This window comes from Emys orbicularis, chromosome 7 (assembly GCF_028017835.1).
Source record: "Emys orbicularis isolate rEmyOrb1 chromosome 7, rEmyOrb1.hap1, whole genome shotgun sequence".
Taxonomy (NCBI): Eukaryota; Metazoa; Chordata; order Testudines; family Emydidae; genus Emys; species Emys orbicularis.
This window is the reverse complement of record NC_088689.1, coordinates 99,165,665-99,178,863: the sequence shown is the minus strand read 5'-3', so window position 1 is coordinate 99,178,863 and position 13,199 is coordinate 99,165,665. Positions and strand designations below refer to the sequence as shown.

Here is a 13,199-nt window from a genome sequence, read left to right as displayed (position 1 = left end):
GAGCCCCGGCTGTTCGGCAGCATGTGGGCTGGCCGATAGGGCAACGCCTTGAACAAAAGGGGCCACTGATGTGGGGTGCCCAGAGTGACACCCTGGCACCCCAATATTCACCACCGTCATGTAATTAGGATTTGTCTTGTACAAAGTATGCCTTGTGAGGTATCGTTCTAAAAGTCTTGATCCGCTAGACAGTAATATCTCGTTGGATTGTATGTTCTATCGTCATATGTGAAGATCTGAAGCTTGGCTATGTCTGTGTTACTGAAACATGTCCTGAGGTTGAGAACACCCACAAGCAGCCTTTCAGGTACAACAGTAAAAAGGCCAAACAATGTTAATGGCTTATTGAGAAAATACACACAAGCACAAGGCTTACCCCAGGAACTGCGTACAATAGAAACCTCTCAGAGATAGCACTACACAATGGGAACTGTTTGACCCAGGTCACAGCAAAGGAGCTTTCCAGCAAGTGGGGAGAAGATATAAAAGGGGGAAAATGACATTATGAGGGGACCTCACTCTCTCTACAACAACACACCTGGAAACACCTGAGGAACAAAGACTGAACTGTGGGAAGTGATGGTCACAGGCTAGAAGGATTTTTAGCCTGTGTATGAAAGCCTGGGAAAGCCAAAGCAACTTGTGCCTGAAGAATTTGCCAGCCTATTTATTACTCAGGGTAAGAATTTGCTAATTTATATCCTACCCATCTAGTGTATTAAGCTCAGTTTGTGTTTTTGTTTATTTACTAAAGTAATCTGCTTTGTTCTGTTTGCTATCCCTTATTATCACTTAAAATTTACCTTTTGTAGTTAATAAACTTATTTCTTGTTTATTTCAAAACCCAGTTTGTGCAATTCATATCGGGGAGAGGGAAGCTGTGCATATCTCCCTCCACATTGAGGGGGCGATTTTATGAGCTTAGGCTGTACAGATCTCTCTATACAATGAAAGACAATGTGATTTTGGGTTTACACCCCAAAGGAGGTGTGCACGTGAGTGCTGGATAAAGTCCTGAGCTGAATCCTCCCACAGAGCTGATTTCAGTCTGTGTCTGCAGCTGGGTGTGGCCTCACCTGTGTGTGTGCTAGAGAAGACTTGAGGGCCTGGCACAGCAAGGACAGGTTGAGGAAGCCCAGGCTGGTGGAACGGGCGGGCTCAGTGGAACCCCAGCTCATCAGGTGGCATCCTGGACGGGGGGTCCAACCCGTCACAGGGAGAATAATCTGTTTTTTGTCTGTTTGGATAGTCAGGTCTTCCGGACCGGGACTATCTTTCACTGTGTGTCCATGCAACATGATGGGGGCCCTGATCTCGGTTGGGTTCTGTGATGGACCTGGCACAATGGGGCCCTGATCTGGGTTGGGATGTGTGGAGGACCTGGCACAATGGGGCCCTGATCTCAGCTGGGGTCTGTGCCACGCCTGGTACAGGACCTCGCTCATTCTCAATCCAGGTCTCTAGGCTCTACCCACCCACAAAGTTCAGTGCCAGGCAGGGGGAAGGCTGTGATGGGGGTCTGCTCCCATTCTGGTTAAATCCTCTCCCACAAAACACAACGCTCCTGTCTGTTGCCCACTGGGTCTCTGTGGCTCATTAATGCCGCATGCTCTCAGAAGCGTCCGTGACATGGGGGAACTGGAGCGGGACTCAGTGGATTCCACAGCTTCCAACCATGTGAGCCATCACCTGAGAATGACTATCAGTCACAGGGGCAAATCAGAACCCAAGCCCTAGAGGGAAATGCCCCAGTATCCCATTCCCCACCGCCCCTACCAAGCCAGCACCCCGCCCTGGGACTGGTTTGCTGCGAGCACCCCCTAGAGAGGAAAGGGTCTGTGTCCCATTTCCCATTTCATGACCCGGCTACTTGCCCCATCCCCCCAGCACCTTAGTAGATGAGTAATGCTTCTGAGAAGTATGTCCTCTGCTGGACCTTGTTCCCTTTCCCACTTACTCCACATTCTCAGCCTCCCACCTGACTCTGCCCTTGATGCTGGTCAAAGATTTACCAGGGCCAAAGGCCAGGCTAGGGCACATAGATTGACTGCTATACGAGCCAGGGGCTCTGGAGAAGAAGAGCAACCAGGCAGTCAGGAAGAGGTTTCCTCACAGCCTCCATGGCCCCTGGCGTCCAACTGGAGAAGGAGCAACGTATGGGCTTCTTCCAAACCATCCTTGTTGTCCTGGTCTTCCTCCCTCTCCTCATGGTGGCCTCCCATAACTTCCTGCAGAACTTCACAGCTGCTGTCCCCAGGCATTGGTGCTACATTCCGGTGGGAGACAATGACACCACAGAGGTGACTGGAGACCTGCTGAAAATCTACATTCCTATGGATGGCAACCAGGAGCCAGACAGGTGCCTGCGGTTCAGCACCCCACAGTGGCAGCTTCTGGCCCCCAATGGCACCAGCACCAATGCCACTGAGCCCTGCCTGGATGGGTGGGCGTACGACAGGAGTGTCTTCAACTCCACCATCATCACGGAGGTACAGAGGCGAGCGTGAGGGATCATTCCAGGGGAGCGGGGACCTGGAGCTGTGACAACATCACAGGCTGGTTATCTATCCATCCACCTATCCATTCACCGACCCATCTATGTCCCCATCCAACCACCTATCCATCCATCCACCCCTCCCCCTCGGTTTTGTGCTCTCACCCATAGTATCTGAGCCTGTCTCATGCATTAGACTGGCATAGCAAGGTGCCTACTGGACTACATGGCATCTCTGGCTCTCCTTCCCCTTGGGGGCATACAGACTGTGCTTGATGTAGGGGGCTGTTGGATCAGTTTGGTGGCAAAGCGTTATCTAACAAGCAGTGGGGCTATCGGGCTGTGGCTTAGCTTCATGTCCTCTGGAAGTTCTCCCCTAGGCCTGAACCACTTGGCTGGCCATGCCTTATCTCTGTGGCAGCTAGCCTGGGCTTTGTGGTCGCCGTGGCCCTGCAGGAGCTCCCTGCCTTGGCCGGCCCTAAATGGAGGAGATGTCTCCACTGTAGCTATAATCTGATCCATGAATGCCTTTGTAGACCAGGACCAAGGCTGTGCCCTGGCAGGGCCTGGAGCAAAGGGTGGGTGCTCACAGCCTTGTGGTGCAGGGACCCCCATGCTGCCCTAACTCACTAGAGGGAGCCCTTGCATTGACTGCGCAGTCAATGCCAGCCAGGAGGTGACACAGGCGGGGCTTCTGAGCCAGCTGGAGGTGGGAGGAGGTAGCCTGGAGGCTGCCTGGTTGGCCAAGCTCCATGATGACTCAGTGAGACCCTGAGATGCCCCCTCAGAGGTTTCATCACCTAAGCAAGGCCCAGCTAGTTCAGTAGTTGGATTGGAGACCTTGACGGAGTGCCCAGCTTCTCTGGGGAGCCAGGCTGGGGGCTCACTACGGGCTGCTTTTCCTGTGGAGTCTGCACTGATTGTGCTGCTGCAGGGAGAAGGGGGGTGGCTCCCTAGGGAATGCTCTTAGTGCTGACCCCAGCAGTGTGGGACGCCGTGCCACAGGGAGCCAGCTGGGTGGCTCAGCAGGGAGCACTCTCCCCTCTGAATTGGTGCTGGCCTCAGCGTGGCACCAAGAGGCTCTGTGCTTCAGGGAGCCGGGTGGGGGGACCTAGTAGGGGGCACTGCCTCCACGCAGGCAGTGCTGACTCCAGTACCCCAGCACAGTGCTAGGAGGTGCTGTGCTGCAGGGAATGGGGGGGGGGGGGGGCTCAGCAGGGGCTGGTGTACCATGGAGCAGCGCCCGGGCTCAGTCCTGCTCTACAGGGTGAGCACTGGCCAGTCACCACACAAGGGGTGGGAGACTTAATATCCCTCCCCAAAAGATGGCACCTCTGCCTTGGCATCACCCCTCCTGGCGCTGGCCAAGGGTCTGTGCCTCTGTGCCCCTCCTGCCAGCCCACAGGGGCCTGCTGAGGCAGAAATTCAGCCTGAGTCACCTCTCTGAGAGCCGGGATAATGGATGACAGTCCTGGTGTTTTCTTTGGCGCGGATCCTGTGCCAATCCCTTCTCCTGTTCTTAGCGCACCCGTGACATGTCATGCTGCCCGCTGCTCCATGCCCAGCTGGGTTACACAGTAACCCGCTTGGAACAACCCATGAGCCCCTGGTCCTGGCCCCACCCATCATTCCAGACCCCAGATTTGGCAGGGGAGGAGGAACGCTGTCCTGTCCCCCCAGCCCTTGTGCGGGGCTGTGGAATCTCAGCTCCAGTCCTGGCTGCGTGGACAGCGCCAGGCCAAGGCGGGGATAAGGGTTTTGTTGGCAGCAATGGGTGGTACACGGGAGTGTGGTGGAATCAGCAGGGCATAAAAGGGACAGAGGGCATTTAAAGGGCATGGGTGCTGGCAGGCTTGGGCACAAGGTGTGAGGGTCCCAGGGCTCAGGTGGGCATGGGAGCTACAGGTGGGCATGCAAGGGAGGTTTTGGGTGGCACAGATAGGCATGGACAGCATGGGCAGCTGGGATGGTACAGGTGGGGGTGAACAGCAGGGACAGCAGGGGTGGCACAGGTGGACGTGGGCAGCAGGGGTGGCACACGTGGACATGGGCAGCAGGGACAGCAGGGGTGGCACTGGTGGGGATGGGCATCAGGGGCAGCTGGGCTGGCACTGGTGGGGACGGACAGGAGGAACAGCTGGGATGGCCCAGCAGGGCTCTGACCAAGTGGGTCCAGGTGGGTGCAGGTGAGCTCAGATGGGCCAGTGGCAAATGGGGAAGGGGCACAAAGGGGCACTCAGAACTCATCAGTGGCTTTGGATGGCACAGGAGGGTGCTGGGGTTTGGAGACCAGAGTTGGGCTCAGATGGGGCTTAGGTGGAATGGGGGGAGCTCAGAGGACGGAGGTGGGCTCAGGTGGGCATGGATGGCACAGTTGGGTATTCCTGTCATAGACAGGCATGGGCAGCACAAGTGTGTGTGGGTGGCACAGCTGGGCACAGACTGATGTGGGAGGCTCAGATGGACATATGCCTGGCACAGCAGGGCCCTGGCCTCTAGGTGCTGCCAGGGTACAGCTACTAGCCAGGGCTCAGGTAGCTCAGGTGGGCAGAGGAGGCATAGGTGTGGTTCCTGGCACTTTGTGCCAGCTGTGTCCCTGAAGCCCATCTGACTATGCAGTCAGCCCTTTGCCCAGCAGTGCAGAGTGCCATGGGGCACCCCTGGATTCACACCCCTCTCCCCACTCCTCCCCAGTGGCACCTGGTCTGTGGCCAACGCGCTCTCAAGGATTTTGCCCAGTCCATCTACATGGCGGGGGTGCTGGTGGGAGCACTGGTCTACGGGGGCCTGGCGGATAGGTGAGTAAAACAGTATCCCCCCTCCCTGCCCCCCTGGATCACCCCATGGGCCCATCCAGCCTGGTATCCCCCTCCATCAGCCCCATGGACCCATCCAGCTGGGACCCCCTCACACATCAGCCCCATGGACCCATCCAGCTGGGACCCCCTCACACATCAGCCCCATGGCCCATCCAGCCTAGTATCCCCCCCACCTCCCCCCCCAGATCAGCCCCATGGACCCATCCAGCCCGTATCCCCCCTTTCTCCCATGGTGTTGTCTCCTCTACTGCAGACTAGGACGCCGGGCACTGCTGCTTTGGTCCCTGCTGCAGATGGGTGTGATGGGCACCGGTGCTGCCTTCGCCCCCAACCTGGCAGCCTACTGTGCCTTCCGCTTCTTCAGTGGCATGGGTACCGCGGGCTCCATCCTCAACGGCAGCAGCCTGAGTGAGTGGGGGAGGGCCTGGGGGCGGGGAGCTGGCATGGGGGGGCTGAGTATGCGGTTGGGGGTGGGGGACCTGGGGGATTGGGGGTGTGTGAAGAGTGGGGGACATGTAAGGGGAGATGTTTGTGGGGGGGCTGGTGGTGTGGGCTGTGGGGGAGCTATGATAGGGGGCTTTGTGTGGGAGGGACTGTGTGGGATTTTGGGGGGCTGTGTGGCAGGGGGAAATGTGAGGGAGGTTGTTTGGGGAGGGGAGGGAAGTGTGTAGGGTGTCCTGGGGGCGGGCTCTATGTGTGGGTGCATGGGGGACAGCTCTCCCCCCACTGCCCCACCCTGGGCCCACCCAGCGCAGAGGGGTGCGGGGTTGAGCTCTGCTCCCCAAGGTTGGGCAGGCAGGGTGAGGTTGGAGGGTGCCGCGTCTCACCCTACCCATCGCCCCCAGCCCTGGAGTGGATCCCATCCCGGTTCCGGGCCATGGTGTACACCATCCTCGCCTGCAGCCTGACGCTGGGCCAGCTGCTCCTGGCTGGACTGGCATACGCCATCCGTGACTGGCGCCAGCTGCAGCTGGCATCCTCGGTGCCCTTCTTCCTCTTCTTCCTCTACAGCTGGTAGGTGCCCTTGGGGCTGAGGGGCACACATCCACAGGGAGCCACGGCTCCAGGCAGGGATGGCATTATGGGCTCAGGAGCCGTAGGACTCTGTCTGGGAGCCCAGAGGGGGCCCACACCCCATGGCACACCCACGGTAGCCTGTCGCCTGGTCCAAATGGAGACCCTGCAGCCCTGTTCCCCTGATAGACCAACTGTCAGGGAAGCACAAAATCCCAGATCTGTTGCCCAGAGCCCTGGGGACATGGGTGCCCGGTCTTCAGCAGGCACCATGCCCTCCTCTCTCTCTCTCTCTGAGCCCCGGTCCAACCCCCCCCCCCCCCCCAGGTGGATTCCAGAGTCCGTGCACTGGCTCATCGTCAACCACAGGCCTGAGACGGCACTGAGGAACCTGCGACGGGTGGCCCGGATCAACGGCGAGAAGCTGGAGGGGGAGGGCATCTCCCTGGAGGTGAGGGGCACAGGGTACCCTGTGGGGTCTAGTGGTTAGAGATGGGGGGGCTGGGAGTCAGAACTCCTGGGTTCTATGCCTGTCTCTGGGAGGGGAGTGGGGTCTAGTGGTTAGAGGTGGGGAGGGCTGGGTGTCAAGCCCCAGGGTTCTCTCTCCCTGGATCTGCCCATCTCCCCCTCTGGAGAAGAGGTGTGATTTCTCCACCCTGCTCTCAGCTCCAACCTTCTCTCCCTCCACAGACACTGCGGCTGGAGATGCAGCAGGAGGAAGAGAGCTCAGGGCCCTCCCGGCGCTCTGCCCTGGAGCTGTTCCGGACAGCGCCCATGCGTGGAGTCACCGGATGCCTCATGCTGGCCTGGTAAGGGGCTCCCCTTGCCCCCATCAGTACCCCCAGGCTAACAATACTAGCGCAATGAACTGACTGGGGAGTGTGGTTGCACCATTGTCTCCTGTTGAGTGGGATTCCCATGGGCTTAGATGGCAGGGGGCAAGGTTTTGGGGAGCTATGTGTTAGAGCCCCTATACTGCTGGCCAAGGAGGGGGATTCCCCAGGACTTAGATGGCACGAGGTGAGACTTAGGAGCAGAGGAGGGGGATTCCCCTCGGGCTCAGATGGCAGGGGGTGAGACTTAGGGGCAGCTGTGTGTCAGAGCCCCTGTACTGCTGGCTGGAGGATCTGAGTTCTAGTCCCCATGCTGCTTAGCCCCCCAGAGGATTCCATGGCCAGGCTGGGAGCAGAGTGTTTATCCCCACAGCACTGACTTAAGCTAAGAGGAGGCATGGGGGAGGCTCAACTTTGCTTTGGCCCCCAAGTGTTTGGGTTTGTAATTAGGCAGGGAGTTTCTCCAGTGGGGGAACCCCCTGGAAGTAAATGTGGGTGTCACCAAAACCCTGTGGGGATCCCCCCATATGAACAGGAAAGTCTCCCCCCACCCCAGAGCAGCTGGAGACAAAGACAGACAGAAATGGGGAGGGAGAACCAGACAGACCAGAGGAGGGGGAGAGACAGACATGAAGGGGAGACAGACGGAAGAGGGAGGGAGAGACAAACAGACGGGAATGGGGCTGGGAGACAGCCAGACTCTCTCCCCATTTGAGCCCCCCTCACCCCAGTTCTCCCCGCCCCATACGGCAGGTTCTCCAACAGCTTCTCTTACTACCACCTGGCCCTGGACCTACAGCGCTTCAGGGGCATCAGCATCTTCCTGGTGCAGCTGATCTTTGGCGCTGTGGACATTCCCTTCCGCATGCTGGTGGCCGTGGTCGTCAACCGCCTGGGGCGCCGGCTCACGCAGTCTGCCTGCCTGGTCCTGGGGGGACTCTTCATCCTGGCCAGCATCCCCGTGCCGCATGGTGAGACCAGGGCATTCAGCCAAGTCAGCATAGCATTCCCCGCTGCCCTGGGCTTCACCAGCATGCAGCCCAGCCCAGATCAGACCCGGTAGCCCCCACTCCCTGCCATCTCAGATCAGACCAATGGGCCCATCCAGCCTGGTATCCCGTCCTCCCTGCTGTGCAGGAAACTGAGCCGGTGATGGTGCGGTGGAAGCTGGGGTGGCTTTGGTGGTGGGAAGGAGGTTTGGCCAGTGGCCGAGATAGTAGCCCTACAGGTGGCCCAGGGGACTGGTAAGTGACCAGTACCCCAGCCCAGCTATGGCGCCATGCAGCCCCAGCATGGTGGGTTTGGTCCTGGGCTGCCCATCACCCAATGCTGGGTCTCTGAGTTAGCGACAGGCACCCCCAGAGCAAAAGGGGATACAGCGCATTGGGGTGGGGGCTCTTCTCAGCCTGATGCATTTTGGGTCCTCTTCCCCTCTCTCCCCCTAGACATGGAGGTGCTGCTGATTACCCTGACTGTCCTGGGAAAAGGGCTCTTCTCCTCCTCCTCCAGCTGCTCCTACCTGTACACCATTGAGCTCTACCCCACTGTCATCAGGTGCGTGGGGCGGCGCCCTCTGCTGGACAGCATCAATGGAGGCAGCATTGCTTGAAGCGCAGGGAGCAGGGCTGGGAGTCTAGTGACTTGGGATGTTCAATCTAATACCCCCGCATGGTGAGGAATGATGCCCTGAGGCCCAGCCTAAGGGTCCCATTGCTCAGGTCCAAGATGTCCCTCCCTGGGGTTCCCCCCTCATTCAGCTAGCTGTTCCAGTCCCTCCTCAGCTAGGACATTGCTGAGCTCTGTGGGTATCTCCGCTTGTTTGCGCCCTCTGGTCCTGCTGGGGCAGATCCTGCTGAGCCTCCCCATTTGGCTGGGACACTCCTGATTTCAGCTTCCCCCACCTGGGGTCTCAAGCGGCTGCTTCAGTGTCCCATTGGGGGAGCCCTGGACCTGTGCTTGGGGCAGATCTTGATGGAGGGAGGGGAGGTGGAGCTGAGAACTGATGGGTCTGGAGTGGGAATGAATAGATTTGACTGCAAGGGGGTTATGCAAATAAACAGTTGCTTATTCATAAAATATGCAAATTAGACCATCTGCTCATTTGTATAAAGTATCCAGCCTTAATGGGATTGCTCAATTCTCTGTGGCTTCCCCTTCTCCCCAGGCAGACAGGGCTGGGGGTCACCAACATGATGGCCCGGCTGGGAGCGGTGGCAGCCCCCATGATGCAGATGACCCAGGCCTTTGTCTCCTTCCTGCCCCTGCTCCTGTTCGGGGCAGTGCCCATCACAGCTGGCATCCTGGTCAATTGCTTACCAGAGACCTTGGGGGTCCCACTAGCCAACACGATGAAGCAGGTGGAGGACAGGTGGGTATGATGGGCACTGTGTGAGGGCTGGGGGCAGGATTGTGTGTGTCTGAGCATGAGTGTATGTGCGCGAACATGAGAGTGTGTGTACATGGACACAGGTGTGTGAATGTATGATAGATAGATGGATGCAGTGTGTGTGGATGGATAGAGGGGTGGTGTGTATGGGGATGGCTGGATAGATAGCTGGGGTGTTTGGGATGACTAGGGGTGTGTGTGTGTGTGCGTGCATGGCGATGGATGGATAGCTTGCTATCTAGGAGGTGTATATGGGGATGGATAGAAGGACAGATCTTAAATACTTTACACAAGTCTTGGATGAAAGGACAAAGAGTCATTAATGATTAATTGTTATTTTTAATGATCCAGCTGTTTGGTGCTTTTGTTCTTCTCTTCTCCCTTTGTTTTCAGAGCAAGAAAGAAAAGGAGCAAGAAAGAGGAACTGAGGAAAGAAGCCAGGGGAACCAAGGAAACCAAATTCTAAATACAGGCTCTTGTGTCAGGCACTGGACTGGGATGCTGGAGACCTGAGTTCAAATCCTGGCTCCCTGTGTGACTTGGGGCTTGTCACTTCATCGCTTGGTTCTCAATTTCCCCATCTGTAAAGTGGGGCTAATGATGCTTCCCTGCCCCATGGGGGTTATGGGAATAAATCTATTAATGTGTGGGAGGCTCAGATACTAGCATGATAGGCCCCACTACCGAACTAGATAGATATAGAACCAGACAACCAGCTTTTTATTACAGAAGCAAAATCTTGAAAGGGTCCTTTTTATCTAGGATTCTCCAGCTTGGATTTTTAGTTTTTTGGTGTTCATTTGCCACAGGATGAAGAGGGGAGACATTTCTTCCCACTAGGCTGACTGTAAACCCTTAGAGAGCTGGCGTAGTTAACTCTTTCCGGCACGTATCCAATACTACCGTGGAACTGACCTGCTTGCAGTGCTTTTCACAATTGATTTACACATGGCTCATCACATGGCAAATGCTGGAGCAGAATTGGTAGATTGGACTTTGAATCAATTTGCTTAGCACATATTAACGTGACAGTGTTTTATTCTGTATACTTAACCTTTCTCCATATCCACTAGCTGCATAGAAAATCCCCTTTGCTAGGAAGGGTTTTGACATGGAAAGCCTTTTGTGTGACCTCTGTTGAAATGCACCTATTTAATATTGCTGCCCCTCGGCCATAGCTGGTGTCAGAACCTTGTAAATTGGTTTCCTATCAGAGGAGAAGTAAGTGAGACAGAATCAGTGGATATTTTCTTAGTGTAGCTTGTTTATCCCCTGCGCTATATGCACCAGTCCTGGAACAGAGGTGGACACAAACAGCACTGCAGACAATCCCTTCTTTCTGTAAACTCCACCCAAACACCCATGCCCAGTTCCCTGGGAGCTGCTCTGCCCCCCAGAACTGATGCGGTTTAAAAAGATTAAAGCAAAGAGCAAATTCTCTTGCTGCTTGCAACAGCAGCATATCTGGAAAGAAAATAAGTACATCACAAAACCAACAATGATACAGTGTGGCTTCAAAGACTCAATGCTGGGGAAAATAACTTGTAAGGCTATGTGTGACAGCGCCATCTGGTGACACTCCCCCTGCCATAGCAATATCAGCTGACCAGAAGCCATGCTGAGGAATCAATGGGATGCTCTTCCTCCTGAAGTAGTACTGACTGCAATGGTCCAAGACTGGGGTTTGTATGGACCGTATGCAGCGTGTGTTTCCTATATTAAGTAGCCAGGTGGGAGAGCCACCTGCTAACACCCTGGGGTCACAAACTGGTCCAATCCTGGTTTCCAAATGGGCACTGGTTTGTTGTGATGGGCTCCAACTGCTGGATCCCACATGCTGCTCAGCCCCCTGTCTGGGTCTGATCCCTGTCCCTGTGCGGGGTCTCCCAGGGTTATACCCCATTTCTGACACCCTTCTTGAGCAGTGGGACTTCAGCTGCCTAGACCCTGGAAACAGTGCCCCACTCCTCCCGAGTCCCCAAGTTGCTTATATATTTCTCCCCTGGCATCTACCTGGCTGTAGGAACCCTGGTTTTCCTAGTTACACCATTCAGGGATAACTCAGCAGCAAAGGAAGGAAATGCACAGATTTAGCAAAGGAATTTCTTATGCATGCGTGTGAGCTTGCACACAAAGCAGGGCTCATTCCCTCCAGCCAGGGGCAGCAGGGACGCACGCACACACACGCAAACACACACATACACACTCTCTCTGAAAGCGTTGGAGAGTTACAGGTCTATGGGAAACAGCAAACTCCTGCACCCCATCCCCTCTCTCTAACCTCAGCCCCCTTTACAAGGCCCTGGGTTTGGTCCCAGCCCTTTGTGGAGGCAAGCGTTCCTTCTGGGCCTTGTGTCTGTGGCCATGGAAATGCCACCCTTTGGCTGGGAGAAGCACAGTCTCTGCCCCTGTGGATCAGGTAGAGCCGTGTGTTCAGGCTTCTGGGAAGAGCAATTTCCTTTGGCATTGCCGGTAGCTACCCGATTGTTTCCCCAGGAGACAGCCATTCAGTGCTGATGCCCTTTGATCACTCAGTCACAGCTCACAAACTCTCACAGCGGGTGTGGGTGTTCAGAAGCTTGCATTGGGATTTGGGATTTGCATTTCAGCTGTGCCTAGGAGCCCCACTCACGGGACAGGGCTCCATTGTGCTAGGTGCTGTACATTATTATTTCGTTGCTGGTGGAGGCCAGGCTGTACATCTGATGAGAAAGAACAGCATCATGTTACTACCTGTGATTTTCCTAAGCAGCAGCAGGTTGCTCCACAGAGCTTCCTCTGCTTGCTGCACCAAATTGGCCTTATTGTAGTGGAAACTGGGCTCTTCCGGTTTTCTGAATTTCCCCATAATCCAGAGGGTACTGCCCATTGAGACCTAGAACAGTCCCTGAAATGTTGGAATTGATTGTTCCCTTCTGGCCACTGATTTTGTGATTGCTGAGGAGCCTGTGGAGTTGCCTGTTGGAGGCAGATGGAAAATAAGATTATTATGGTTAGAAAATAAGATGACTGTGACGTTCCCCTCTGGTGTTATCCAGACTGGTGATCTGCTACGTCACTCCAATCCTTGACTCTGGGAGCCAGCCTTACCCTGCCAGCCTAATCCACCACTCCTGGGCTGTTCACGCACAGCCTCTGGCATGTAAGCTGCTCCTTGGATTGTGCAACCGAATGACACTAGCCAATATCTCCGGTCCCAGACACAACCCTAGGAACCTCCGTCTTGCAGTGTCCAGTTATGCCCACGGGACGCCGCAATCTTATATGAGTTCATCAATTTAACAAAGAAATTGATATGTACCAGGCTTGTTATCCCAAGGGGAGCCTCTGACACACTTCAAACCAAACGCACTGCTTCAGGTAAAATAAACAAACAAATTTATTAACTACAAAGATAGATTTTAAGTGATATGAAAGCAAAAAGTCAGAGTGGTTACCAAAAGAAAATAAAAGATAAGGACGCAGTCTAAACTCTCAACCCTATTAGACTGGGCAACATCTAGATTAAGCAGTTTTTCTCACCCCATTGGATATTGCAGTCCTTAATATACAGTTTGTTCCTTAAACCTGGGCCAATCTCCTCTGTTGGAGTCTTGTCTTCTTCTCAGTGTCTAAGTTGCTTGCAGCGAAGGTGGGGGCAGGAGAAGGGCCCA

At 55.5% G+C, this 13,199-nt stretch overlaps 1 protein-coding gene across 1 annotated transcript; it reads left to right on the top strand.

Annotated features, from left to right (window-relative positions):
• Positions 1-2,120: 2,120 nt before the first annotated feature.
• On the top strand, positions 2,121-10,012 carry LOC135881156 (solute carrier family 22 member 6-B-like). Its single transcript, XM_065407700.1, has 10 exons — positions 2,121-2,489; positions 5,189-5,292; positions 5,567-5,721; positions 6,159-6,327; positions 6,655-6,778; positions 7,018-7,136; positions 7,914-8,131; positions 8,606-8,714; positions 9,325-9,528; positions 9,940-10,012. Exons 1-10 carry the CDS (start codon positions 2,121-2,123, stop codon positions 10,010-10,012), a joined length of 1,644 nt encoding a protein of 547 aa, XP_065263772.1.
• The last annotated feature ends 3,187 nt before the right edge of the window (positions 10,013-13,199 follow it).